This window comes from Lissotriton vulgaris, chromosome 6 (assembly GCF_964263255.1).
Source record: "Lissotriton vulgaris chromosome 6, aLisVul1.2, whole genome shotgun sequence".
NCBI lineage: Eukaryota > Metazoa > Chordata > Amphibia > Caudata > Salamandridae > Lissotriton > Lissotriton vulgaris.
In genome coordinates this window covers 75080607-75093348 of record NC_141694.1, presented here as the reverse complement: position 1 = coordinate 75093348, position 12742 = coordinate 75080607, and the positions used below count along the sequence as shown (strand labels likewise).

Below are 12742 nucleotides of genomic sequence, written 5' to 3'. Positions count from 1 at the left end.
TCCTGGTCTGCGCCTCCAGCTTTGGCCTTTATCTTCCTTTCATCCTCTCAGCATTTGGTCTTTATTTTTCTCCCCTCCTTTTCCCTTTGTTGCTTTTTCACTCTTAAACCATTATTTGTTTTGTACGATTTTCTAGTTTCTCTGAATCTGGTATTTCCTAATTACTTTTCACCTTTCTTTCTGTTCTGCTCTTTGTTTTGCCAACTTGTCTTTCTTGACTGTCTTTCTTTTCACCGTTCTATTCTCTCTGTTTTTTCCCTTTGATTTTCATTGTTTGTTTATTCTTTCGTATGTGTTCTTTTTCTTTAGTCTCATTTTTCATTCCCTTTTTCAGTCTTTTCACATTTGTTGCTTCTCTTCCATGCTTTTCATCCACCCTTTCATCCCTGCACTCTTTCCGACTCTTTGACCTTATTGTTTCTTTCCTGTTGTTTTTCTTGAAGTCCTGCTTTATGTATTCCCTTATTTAGTTGTTGTTTTCTTATTTCTTTAAATCTTTCACGTCTTTTCTGCCTGTTTTTTCTTTCATTTCTTTTATTAGCATTCTCTATTTAGATGTCACTGTGCTTTGTTTCTCTTCCCTCCTACGTTATTTGTTGGTAATTTTTGTGCTTGTCTTTGTTTAGTGTGGCGTCGGCACTGCACTCTGACAACCATGACCGGTATGAACGCCTGACCTCCGTCTCCAGCTCGGTGGACTTCGATCAGCGAGACAATGTGAGTGTTCTGGTCGCCAAACTCCAGGGTTTACTTCTCAACGTAGGACGGTAGCGACAAAGGACCTTCAGATTTAGAAAGGGCAGGATGTTCCAAGTAGGGTTGTCGCCTGTCAGGTTGTCAACAACAAATAATGTCTGGTCTGATCTGTTCACGCTGGAGGCACCACCTGCCCTAAAGGAACCCGGTCACTTCTGATCTTTCTTTAGCTCACTGAGCTCTTCTGCCTCATGTAGTGACTAGTTTTTCTGGTCTAGTAGAAGGGTAATAAAGTATTTTTTGGGTTTGTCTTACCCAAATATTTGAGACCATACCTCAAATCCTCATTGGAGTCAATGGTTGGTCTTCAATTTTCAATTCCTTAAATGGTCCCAGATCTGGGGTGGCCCTTTTGAGACATGAGCCATGAGACGGTGCAAAGGTCCGCATCTACTTTTGATGTTGTGAACATAATTGGACCACTGTTCCATGCCTGGGACCCTAGAGCAGTGGTCTTCACATTTCTTAATGCTGTGTCCCCGTGTAAACCATAAAGAAAAAAATAATCGGGCAATTCAATTTTTTTCAATTATTCTGTTAAATTGTCAGTGTCTAAGTATGTCTAAACATATTTAAACATTTCAGTTAAGCTCTGTTACATCTTTTACACATACTCCCAGTCAGTGACAAAGATGTTAGTGATGGCCCATTACAAAGTGGCTCACTGCTGCTCATTTTTTATCACTTAAAACAAAGCACAATGCTTTTCTTTGCCACAGCCTGCTGCCTCCAGAACACTTAAGGCCCCCCAGTTTCAAGACCTCTGCTCTAGAGTCATCCAAGTCCTGGCTTTTGCTGGGAGAAGCTGCACTAGGACGGATGCCATTCGTAATGTGTTTGCCACAAAGGGCTCTGGGTGGCCCTGGGATTATTTCTAAACCAATCAACGCAGTATAGAAGCTCCACGCCTAAAAGCTTGCAGTCTGATTGGACAGAGCAGCAGCATGGACCCGACCTCTCTATCTGAGCTAAAATCGGTCTTCTGCACAGTGTAACTTTTAATTTGGCCACTAGGGGTGATGTTGCTCCCTGTTCAGATTCATGGGCCACACATGTGAAGTCTCTGTTTTTGATTCCACTTCTTTGCCTCAGAATATCTCTCGCCTTGCCTCTGGCCACCTTCACTGGGCTCGCTGCTCATGAACGAGAGTTGCTTTGTGTTGTAAAATCAGACTTCATATAAACTTTGGCACATCTAGTGCTACCCATAACTACAGAAACCTATATAGAATCAAGGTGTCAAAGATAAATTTGGTCTAAACAGGCAAAATTATTGGAACAATGTCTTCTTATAAGTTACTTTAGAGTAGTTGCATTTGTGATTTCATGAGTAAGTGTGATGTAATCTGTTGTGGCAGGTGGTGCGTTTGTGCTCATTTGAAGTCTTTGCTGCGGGAGCTGGTCTTGTGGTGGCATGATTGACTGCAATGTAAGTCCTTGTGGCGGGAGCTGCTCCTGTGGTCATGTGAGTTTACTGTAATGTTAGTCCTTGTGGCGGGAGTTGCTCCTGTGGTCATGTGAGTTGACTGTAATGTAAGTCCTTGTGGCGGGAGCTGCTCCTGTGGTCATGTGAGTTTACTGTAATGTTAGTCCTTGTGGCGGGAGTTGCTCCTGTGGTCATGTGAGTTGACTGTAATGTTAGTCCTTGTGGCGGGAGTTGCTCCTGTGGTCATGTGAGTTGACTGTAATGTTAGTCCTTGTGGCGGGAGCTGCTCCTGTGGTCATGTGAGTTTACTGTAATGTTAGTCCTTGTGGCGGGAGCTGCTCCTGTGGTCATGTGAGTTGACTAATGTAAGTCCTTGTGGCGGGAGCTGCTCCTGTGGTCATGTGAGTTGACTAATGTAAGTCCTTGTGGCGGGAGCTGCTCCTGTGGTCTTGTGAGTTGACTGTAATGTTAGTCCTTGTGGCAGGAGATGCGCCAGTGGTCATGTGAGTTGACTGTAATGTGAGTCCTTGTGGCAGGAGATGTGCCAGTGGTCATGTGAGTTGACTGTAATGTTAGTCCTTGTGGCAGGAGATGTGCCAGTGGTCATGTGACTTGACTGTAATGTTAGTCCTTGTGGCAGGAGATGCGCCAGTGGTCATGTGAGTTGACTAATGTAAGTCCTTGTGGCGGGAGCTGCTCCTGTGGTCATGTGAGTTGACTGTAATGTAAGCCCTTGTGGCGGGACCTGCTCCTGTGGTCACGTGAATTGACTGTAATGTAAGTCCTTGTACTGGGAGCTGCTCTTGTGGTCATGTGAGTTGACTGTAATGTTAGTCCTTGTGGCGGGAGCTGCTCTTGTGGTCATGTGAGTTGACTTTAATGTAAGCCCTTGTGGCTGGAGCAGCACCTTTGGTCATGTGAGTTGACTGTAATGTAAGTCCTTGTGGCAGGAGATGCGCCAGTGGTCATGTGAGTTGACTGTAATGTGAGTCCTTTTGGCAGGAGATGTGCCAGTGGTCATGTGAGTTGACTGTAATGTTAGTCCTTGTGGCAGGAGATGTGCCAGTGGTCATGTGACTTGACTGTAATGTTAGTCCTTGTGGCAGGAGATGCACCTGTGGTCATGTGAGTTGACTAATGTAAGTCCTTGTGGCTGGAGCTGCTCTTGTGGTCATGTGAGTTAACTGTAATTTAAGTCCTTGTGGTGGGAGCTGCGCCTTTGGTCATGTGAGTTGACTGTAAGGTAAGTCCTTGTGGTGGGAGCTGCGCCTTTGGTCATGTGAGTTGACTGTAATGTAAGTCCTTGTGCCGGGAGCTGCTCCTTTGGTCATGTGAGTTGACTGTAACGTAAGTCCTTGTGCCGGGAGCTGGTCCTTTGGTCATGTGAGTTGACTGTAATGTAAGTCCTTGTGGCGGGAGCTGCGCCTTTGGTCATGTGAGTTGACTGTAACGTAAGTCCTTGTGGTGGGAGCTGCGCCTTTGGTCATGTGAGTTGACTGTAATGCAAGTCCTTGTAGTGGGAGCTGCACCTTTGGTCATGTGAGTTGACTGTAATGTAAGCCCTTGTGGCTGCAGCAGCGCCTTTGGTCATGTGAGTTGACTGTAATGTAAGCCCTTGTGGCTGCAGCAGCGCCTTTGGTCATGTGAGTTGACTGTAATGTTAGTCCTTGTGGCAGGAGATGCGCCAGTGGTCATGTGAGTGTACTGTAATGTTAGTCCTTGTGGCGGGAGCTGCTCTTGTGGTCATGTGCGTTGACTGTAATTTAAGCCCTTGTGGTGGGAGCTGCTCTTGTGGTTATGTGAGTTGACTGTAATGTAAGCCCTTGTGGCTGCAGCAGCGCCTTTGGTCATGTGAGTTGACTGTAATGTTAGTCCTTGTGGCAGGAGATGCGCCAGTGGTCATGTGAGTGTACTGTAATGTTAGTCCTTATGCCGGGAGCTGCTCTTGTGGTCATGTGAGTTGACTGTAATTTAAGCCCTTGTGGTGGGAGCTGCTCCTGTGGTCATGTGAGTTGACTTTAATGTTAGTCCTTGTGGCAGGAGATGCGCCAGTGGTCATGTGAGTTGACTGTAATGTAAGTCCTTGTAGTGGGAGCTGCTCTTGTAGTTATGTAAGTTGACTGTAATGTAAGCTATTGTGGCGGGAGCTGCGCCTTTGGTCATGTGAGTTGTCTGTAATGTTAGTCCTTGTGGCGGGAGCTGCGCCTTTGGTCATGTGAGTTGACTGTAATGTAAGTCCTTGTAGTGGGAGCTGCTCTTGCGGTTATGTAAGTTGACTGTAATGTAAGCCATTGTGGCGGGAGCTGCGCCTTTGGTCATGTGAGTTTACTGATGTAAGTCCTTGTGGCGGGAGCTGCTCCTGTGGTCATGTGAGTTGACTGTAATGCAAGTCCTTGTAGCGGGAGATGCACCTTTGGTCATGTGAGTTGACTGTAATGTAAGCCCTTGTGGCTGGAGCAGCGCCTTTGGTCATGTGAGTTGACTGAAATGTTAGCCCTTGTGGCAGGAGATGCGCCAGTGGTCATGTGAGTTGACTGTAATGTAAGCCCTTGTGGCTGGAGCTGCGCCTTTGGTCATGTGAGTTGACTGTAATGTAAGTCCTTGTGGCGAGAGCTGCGCCAGTGGTCATGTGAGTTGACTGTAATGTTAGTCCTTGTGGCGGGAGCTGCTCTTGTGGTCATGTGAGTTGACTGTAATTTAAGCCCTTGTGGCTGGAGCAGCGCCTTTGGTCATGTGAGTTTACTGATGTAAGTCCTTGTGGCGGGAGCTGCGCCTTTGGTCATGTGAGTTGACTGTAATGTAAGCCCTTGTGGCTGGAGCTGCTCCTGTGGTCATGTGAATTGACTGTAATGTAAGCCCTTGTGGCTGGAGCAGCGCCTTTGGTCATGTGAGTTGACTGTAATGTTAGTCCTTATGGCAGGAGATGCGCCAGTGGTCATGTGAGTTGACTGCAATGTAAGTCCTTGTGGTGGGAGCTGCACCTTTGGTCATGCGAGTTGACTGTAACGTAAGTCCTTGTGGTGGGAGCTGCGCCTTTGGTCATGTGAGTTGACTGTAACGTAAGTCCTTGTGCCGGGAGCTGCTCCTTTGGTCATGTGAGTTGACTGTAATGTAAGCCCTTGTGGTGGGAGCTGCGCCTTTGGTCATGTGAGTTGACTGTAATGCAAGTCCTTTTGGTGGGAGCTGCACCTTTGGTCATGTGAGTTGACTGTAACATAAGTCCTTGTGCCGGGAGCTGCTCCTGTGGTCATGTGAGTTGACTGTAATGTAAGTCCTTGTGCCGGGAGCTGCTCCTTTGGTCATGTGAGTTGACTGTAACGTAAGTCCTTGTGGTGGGAGCTGCGCCTTTGGTCATGTGAGTTGACTGTAATGCAAGTCCTTGTAGTGGGAGCTGCTCTTGTGGTCATGTGAGTTGACTGTAATGTTAGTCCTTGTGGCAGGAGATGCGCCAGTGGTCATGTGAGTGTACTGTAATGTTAGTCCTTGTGGCGGGAGCTGCTCTTGTCGTCATGTGAGTTGACTGCAATGTAAGCCCTTGTGGCGGGAGCTGCTCCTGTGGTCATGTGAATTGACTGTAATGTAAGCCCTTGTGGCTGGAGCAGCGCCTTTGGTCATGTGAGTTGACTGTAATGTAAGTCCTTGTAGCGGGAGCTGCGCCTTTGGTCATGTGAGTTGACTGTAATGTAAGTCCTTGTGGCGGGACCTGCTCCTGTGGTCACGTGAATTGACTGTAATGTAAGTCCTTGTAGTGGGAGCTGCTCTTGTGGTCATGTGAGTTGACTGTAATGTTAGTCCTTGTGGCGGGAGCTGCTCTTGTGGTCATGTGAGTTGACTTTAATGTAAGCCCTTGTGGCTGGAGCAGCACCTTTGGTCATGTGAGTTGACTGTAATGTAAGTCCTTGTAGCGGGAGCTGCTCCTTTGGTCATGTGAGTTGACTGTAATGTTAGTCCTTGTAGCGGGAGCTGCTCTTGTGGTCATGTGAGTTGACTTTAATGTAAGCCCATGTGGCTGGAGCAGCGCCTTTGGTCATGTGAGTTGACTGTAATGTTAGTCCTTGTGGCGGGAGCTGCTCTTGTGGTCATGTGAGTTGACTTTAATGTAAGCCCTTGTGGCTTGAGCAGCGCCTTTGGTCATGTGAGTTGACTGTAATGTTAGTCCTTGTGGCGGGAGCTGCTCTTGTGGTCATGTGAGTTAACTGTAATGTAAGTCCTTGTGGCAGGAGATGCGCCAGTGGTCATGTGAGTTGACTGTAATGTTAGTCCTTGTGGCAGGAGATGTGCCAGTGGTCATGTGAGTTGACTGTAATGTTAGTCCTTGTGGCAGGAGATGCGCCTGTGGTCATGTGAGTTGACTAATGTAAGTCCTTGTGGCTGGACTGCTCTTGTGGTCATGTGAGTTAACTGTAATTTAAGTCCTTGTGGTGGGAGCTGCGCCTTTGGTCATGTGAGTTGACTGTAATGTAAGTCCTTGTGGCGTGAGCTGCGCCTTTGGTCATGTGAGTTGACTGTAATGTAAGTCCTTGTGGTGGGAGCTGCGCCTTTGGTCATGTGAGTTGACTGTAATGCAAGTCCTTGTGGTGGGAGCTGCACCTTTGGTCATGTGAGTTGACTGTAACGTAAGTACTTGTGCCGGGAGCTGCTCCTTTGGTCATGTGAGTTGACTGTAATGTAAGTCCTTGTGCCGGGAGCTGCTCCTTTGGTCATGTGAGTTGACTGTAATGTAAGTCCTTGTGCCGGGAGCTGCTCCTTTGGTCATGTGAGTTGACTGTAATGTTAGTCCTTGTGGCGGGAGCTGCGCCTTTGGTCATGTGAGTTGACTGTAATGTAAGCCCTTGTGGCTGCAGCAGCGCCTTTGGTCATGTGAGTGTACTGTAATGTTAGTCCTTGTGGCGGGAGCTGCTCTTGTGGTCATGTGCGTTGACTGTAATTTAAGCCCTTGTGGTGGGTGCTGCTCTTGTGGTCATGTGAGTTGACTGTAATGTAAGCCCTTGTGGCTGGAGCAGCGCCTTTGGTCATGTGAGTTGACTGTAATGTTAGTCCTTGTGGCAGGAGATGCGCCAGTGGTCATGTGAGTTGACTGTAATGTAAGTCCTTGTAGTGGGAGCTGCTCTTGTGGTTATGTAAGTTGACTGTAATGTAAGCCATTGTGGCGGGAGCTGCGCCTTTGGTCATGTGAGTTGTCTGTAATGTTAGTCCTTGTGGCGGGAGCTGCGCCTTTGGTCATGTGAGTTGACTGTAATGTAAGTCCTTGTAGTGGGAGCTGCTCTTGCGGTTATGTAAGTTGACTGTAATGTAAGCCATTGTGGCGGGAGCTGCGCCTTCGGTCATGTGAGTTTACTGATGTAAGTCCTTGTGGCAGGAGCTGCTCCTGTGGTCATGTGAATTGACTGTAATGTAAGTCCTTGTAGCGGGAGATGCACCTTTGGTCATGTGAGTTGACTGTAATGTAAGCCCTTGTGGCTGGAGCAGCGCCTTTGGTCATGTGAGTTGACTGTAATGTTAGTCCTTGTGGCAGGAGATGCGCCAGTGGTCATGTGAGTTGACTGTGATGTAAGCCCTTGTGGCTGGAGCTGCTCCTGTGGTCATGTGAATTGACTGTAATGTAAGCCCTTGTGGCTGGAGCAGCGCCTTTGGTCATGTGAGTTGACTGTAATGTTAGTCCTTGTGGCAGGAGATGCGCCAGTGGTCATGTGAGATGACTGTAATGTAAGCCCTTGTGGTGGGAGCTGCGCCAGTGGTCATGTGAGTTGACTGTAACGTAAGTCCTTGTGGTGGGAGCTGCTCCTTTGGTCATGTGAGTTGACTGTAATGTAAGTCGTTGTGGCGGGAGCTGCGCCTTTGGTCATGTGAGTTGACTGTAATGTAAGTCCTTGTGGCGGGAGCTGCGCCTTTGGTCATGTTAGTTGACTGTAATGTAAGTCCTTGTGGTGGGAGCTGCGCCTTGAGTCATGTAGGTTGACTCAATGTAAGCCCTTGTGGCGGTAATTTGTCTTGTGGCTGCGTGATCTAACATAATGTCAGTCTGCTTGGCGGGAGCTGCGCCTTTGGTCATGTGAGTTGACTGTAACGTAAGTCCTTGTGGTGGGAGCTGCGCCTTTGGTCATGTGAGTTGACTGTAACGTAAGTCCTTGTGGTGGGAGCTGCGCCTTTGGTCATGTGAGTTGACTGTAACGTAAGTCCTTGTGCCGGGAGCTGCTCCTTTGGTCATGTGAGTTGACTGTGATGTAAGCCCTTGTGGCTGGAGCTGCTCCTGTGGTCATGTGAATTGACTGTAATGTAAGCCCTTGTGGCTGGAGCAGCGCCTTTGGTCATGTGAGTTGACTGTAATGTTAGTCCTTGTGGCAGGAGATGCGCCAGTGGTCATGTGAGATGACTGTAATGTAAGCCCTTGTGGTGGGAGCTGCGCCAGTGGTCATGTGAGTTGACTGTAACGTAAGTCCTTGTGGTGGGAGCTGCGCCTTTGGTCATGTGAGTTGACTGTAACGTAAGTCCTTGTGCCGGGAGCTGCTCCTTTGGTCATGAGAGTTGACTGTAATGTAAGTCCTTGTGGCGGGAGCTGCGCCTTTGGTCATGTTAGTTGACTGTAATGTAAGTCCTTGTGGTGGGAGCTGCGCCTTGAGTCATGTAGGTTGACTCAATGTAAGCCCTTGTGGCGGTAATTTGTCTTGTGGCTGCGTGATCTAACATAATGTCAGTCTGCTTGGCGGGAGCTGCGCCTTTGGTCATGTGAGTTGACTGTAACGTAAGTCCTTGTGGTGGGAGCTGCGCCTTTGGTCATGTGAGTTGACTGTAACGTAAGTCCTTGTGGTGGGAGCTGCGCCTTTGGTCATGTGAGTTGACTGTAACGTAAGTCCTTGTGCCGGGAGCTGCTCCTTTGGTCATGTGAGTTGACTGTAATGTAAGCCCTTGTGGTGGGAGCTGCGCCTTTGGTCATGTGAGTTGACTGTAACGTAAGTCCTTGTGCCGGGAGCTGCTCCTGTGGTCATGTGAGTTGACTGTAACGTAAGTCCTTGTGCCGGGAGCTGGTCCTTTGGTCATGTGAGTTGACTGTAACGTAAGTCCTTGTGCCGGGAGCTGGTCCTTTGGTCATGTGAGTTGACTGTAATGTAAGTCCTTGTGGTGGGAGCTGCGCCTTTGGTCATGTAGGTTGACTCAATGTAAGCCCCTGTGGCGGTAATTTGTCTTGTGGCTGCGTGATCTAACATAATGTCAGTCTGCTTGGCGGGAGCTGCGCCTTTGGTCATGTGAGTTGACTGTAATGTAAGTCCTTGTGGCGGGAGCTGCGCCTTTGTTCATGTGAGTTGACTGTAATGTTAGTCCTTGTGGCAGGAGATGCGCCAGTGGTCATGTGAGTGTACTGTAATGTTAGTCCTTGTGGCGGGAGCTGCTCTTGTGGTCATGTGAGTTGACTGTAATGTAAGTCCTTGTGCCAGGAGCTGCTCCTTTGGTCATGTGCGTTGACTGTAATGTAGGTCCTTGTGGCGGGAGCTGCGCCTTTGGTCATGTGAGTTGACTGCAATGTAAGCCCTTGTGGCGGGAGCTGCTCCTGTGGTCATGTGAATTGACTGTAATGTAAGCCCTTGTGGCGGGAGCTGCTCCTGTGGTCATGTGAGTTGACTGCAATGTAAGCCCTTGTGGCGGGAGCTGCTCCTGTGGTCATGTGAGTTGACTGTAATGTAAGCCCTTGTGGTGGGAGCTGCTCCTGTGGTCATGTGAGTTGACTGTAATGTTAGTCCTTGTGACGGGAGCTGCTCTTGTGGTCATGTGAGTTGACTTTAATGTAAGCCCTTGTGGCTGGAGCTGCGCCTTTGGTCATGTGCGTTGACTGTAATGTAGGTCCTTGTGGCGGGAGCTGCGCCTTTGGTCATGTGAGTTGACTGCAATGTAAGCCCTTGTGGCGGGAGCTGCTCCTGTGGTCATGTGAATTGACTGTAATGTAAGCCCTTGTGGCGGGAGCTGCTCCTGTGGTCATGTGAGTTGACTGCAATGTAAGCCCTTGTGGCGGGAGCTGCTCCTGTGGTCATGTGAGTTGACTGTAATGTAAGCTCTTGTGGTGGGAGCTGCTCCTGTGGTCATGTGAGTTGACTGTAATGTTAGTCCTTGTGACGGGAGCTGCTCTTGTGGTCATGTGAGTTGACTGTAATGTTAGTCCTTGTGGCTGGAGCTGCGCCTTTGGTCATGTGAGTTGACTGTAATGTAAGTCCTTGTAGCGGGAGCTGCTCCTTTGGTCATATGAGTTGACTGTAATGTTAGTCCTTGTGGCGGGAGCTGCTCTTGTTGTCATGTGAGTTGACTGTAATGTAAGCCCTTGTGGCTGCAGCAGCGCCTTTGGTCATGTGAGTTGACTGTAATGTTAGTCCTTGTGGCAGGAGATGCGCCAGTGGTCATGTGAGTGTACTGTAATGTTAGTCCTTGTGGCGGGAGCTGCTCTTGTGGTCATGTGAGTTGACTTTAATGTAAGCCCTTGTGGCTGGAGCAGCGCCTTTGGTCATGTGAGTTGACTGTAATGTAAGCCCTTGTGGCTGGAGCTGCGCCTTTGGTCATGTGAGTTGACTGTAATGTTAGTCCTTGTGGCGGGAGCTGCTCTTGTGGTCATGTGAGTTGACTTTAATGTAAGCCCTTGTGGCGGGAGCTGCGCCTTTGGTCATGTGAGTTGACTGTAATGTAAGTCCTTGTGCCGGGAGCTGCTCCTTTGGTCATGTGAGTTGACTGTAACGTAAGTCCTTGTGCCGGGAGCTGGTCCTTTGGTCATGTGAGTTGACTGTAATGTAAGTCCTTGTGGCGGGAGCTGCGCCTTTGGTCATGTGAGTTTACTGTAACGTAAGTCCTTGTGGTGGGAGCTGTGCCTTTGGTCATGTGAGTTGACTGTAACGTAAGTCCTTGTGGTGGGAGCTGCGCCTTTGGTCATGTGAGTTGACTGTAACGTAAGTCCTTGTGCCGGGAGCTGCTCCTTTGGTCATGTGAGTTGACTGTAATGTAAGCCCTTGTGGTGGGAGCTGCGCCTTTGGTCATGTGAGTTGACTGTAATGTTAGTCCTTGTGGCAGGAGATGCGCCAGTGGTCATGTGAGTTGACTGTAATGTTAGCCCTTGTGCCGGGAGCTGCTCCTTTGTTCATGTGAGTTGACTGTAATGTAAGCCCTTGTGGTGGGAGCTGCGCCAGTGGTCATGTGAGTTGACTGTAATGCAAGTCCTTGTGGTGGGAGCTGCACCTTTGGTCATGTGAGTTGACTGTAACGTAAGTCCTTGTGGTGGGAGCTGCTCCTGTGGTCATGTGAGTTTACTGTAATGTAAGTCCTTGTGCCGGGAGCTGCTCCTTTGGTCATGTGAGTTGACTGTAACGTAAGTCCTTGTGCCGGGAGCTGGTCCTTTGGTCATGTGAGTTGACTGTAACGTAAGTCCTTGTGCCGGGAGCTGGTCCTTTGGTCATGTGAGTTGACTGTAATGTAAGTCCTTGTGGTGGGAGCTGCGCCTTTGGTCATGTAGGTTGACTCAATGTAAGCCCTTGTGGCGGTAATTTGTCTTGTGGCTGCGTGATCTAACATAATGTCAGTCTGCTTGGCGGGAGCTGCGCCTTTGGTCATGTGAGTTGACTGTAATGTAAGTCCTTGTGGCGGGAGCTGCGCCTTTGGTCATGTGAGTTGACTGTAATGTTAGTCCTTGTGGCAGGAGATGCGCCAGTGGTCATGTGAGTGTACTGTAATGTTAGTCCTTGTGGCGGGAGCTGCTCTTGTGGTCATGTGAGTTGACTGTAATGTAAGTCCTTGTGCCAGGAGCTGCTCCTTTGGTCATGTGCGTTGACTGTAATGTAGGTCCTTGTGGCGGGAGCTGCGCCTTTGGTCATGTGAGTTGACTGCAATGTAAGCCCTTGTGGCGGGAGCTGCTCCTGTGGTCATGTGAATTGACTGTAATGTAAGCCCTTGTGGCGGGAGCTGCTCCTGTGGTCATGTGAGTTGACTGCAATGTAAGCCCTTGTGGCTGGAGCAGCGCCTTTGGTCATGTGAGTTGACTGTAATGTAAGCCCTTGTGGTGGGAGCTGCTCCTGTGGTCATGTGAGTTGACTGTAATGTTAGTCCTTGTGACGGGAGCTGCTCTTGTGGTCATGTGAGTTGACTTTAATGTAAGCCCTTGTGGCTGGAGCTGCGCCTTTGGTCATGTGAGTTGACTGTAATGTAAGTCCTTGTAGCGGGAGCTGCTCCTTTGGTCATATGAGTTGACTGTAATGTTAGTCCTTGTGGCGGGAGCTGCTCTTGTGGTCATGTGAGTTGACTGTAATGTAAGCCCTTGTGGCTGCAGCAGCGCCTTTGGTCATGTGAGTTGACTGTAATGTTAGTCCTTGTGGCAGGAGATGCGCCAGTGGTCATGTGAGTGTACTGTAATGTTAGTCCTTGTGGCGGGAGCTGCTCTTGTGGTCATGTGAGTTGACTTTAATGTAAGCCCTTGTGGCTGGAGCAGCGCCTTTGGTCATGTGAGTTGACTGTAATGTAAGCCCTTGTGGCTGGAGCTGCGCCTTTGGTCATGTGAGTTGACTGTAATGTTAGTCCTTGTGGCGGGAGCTGCTC

General features: G+C 49.0%; 1 protein-coding gene across 3 annotated transcripts in view; it reads left to right on the top strand.

Annotated features, from left to right (window-relative positions):
* TMEM63B (transmembrane protein 63B) overlaps nt 1–12742 on the top strand; it is a 383550-nt gene that overhangs the window by 259844 nt on the left and 110964 nt on the right. For all 3 annotated transcript variants that reach the window (XM_086925945.1, XM_086925947.1, XM_086925946.1), the window contains one exon: nt 627–717. In XM_086925945.1, the coding sequence (XP_086782071.1) occupies nt 627–717 (91 nt within the window). The remainder of the gene's footprint in view (nt 1–626; nt 718–12742) is intronic.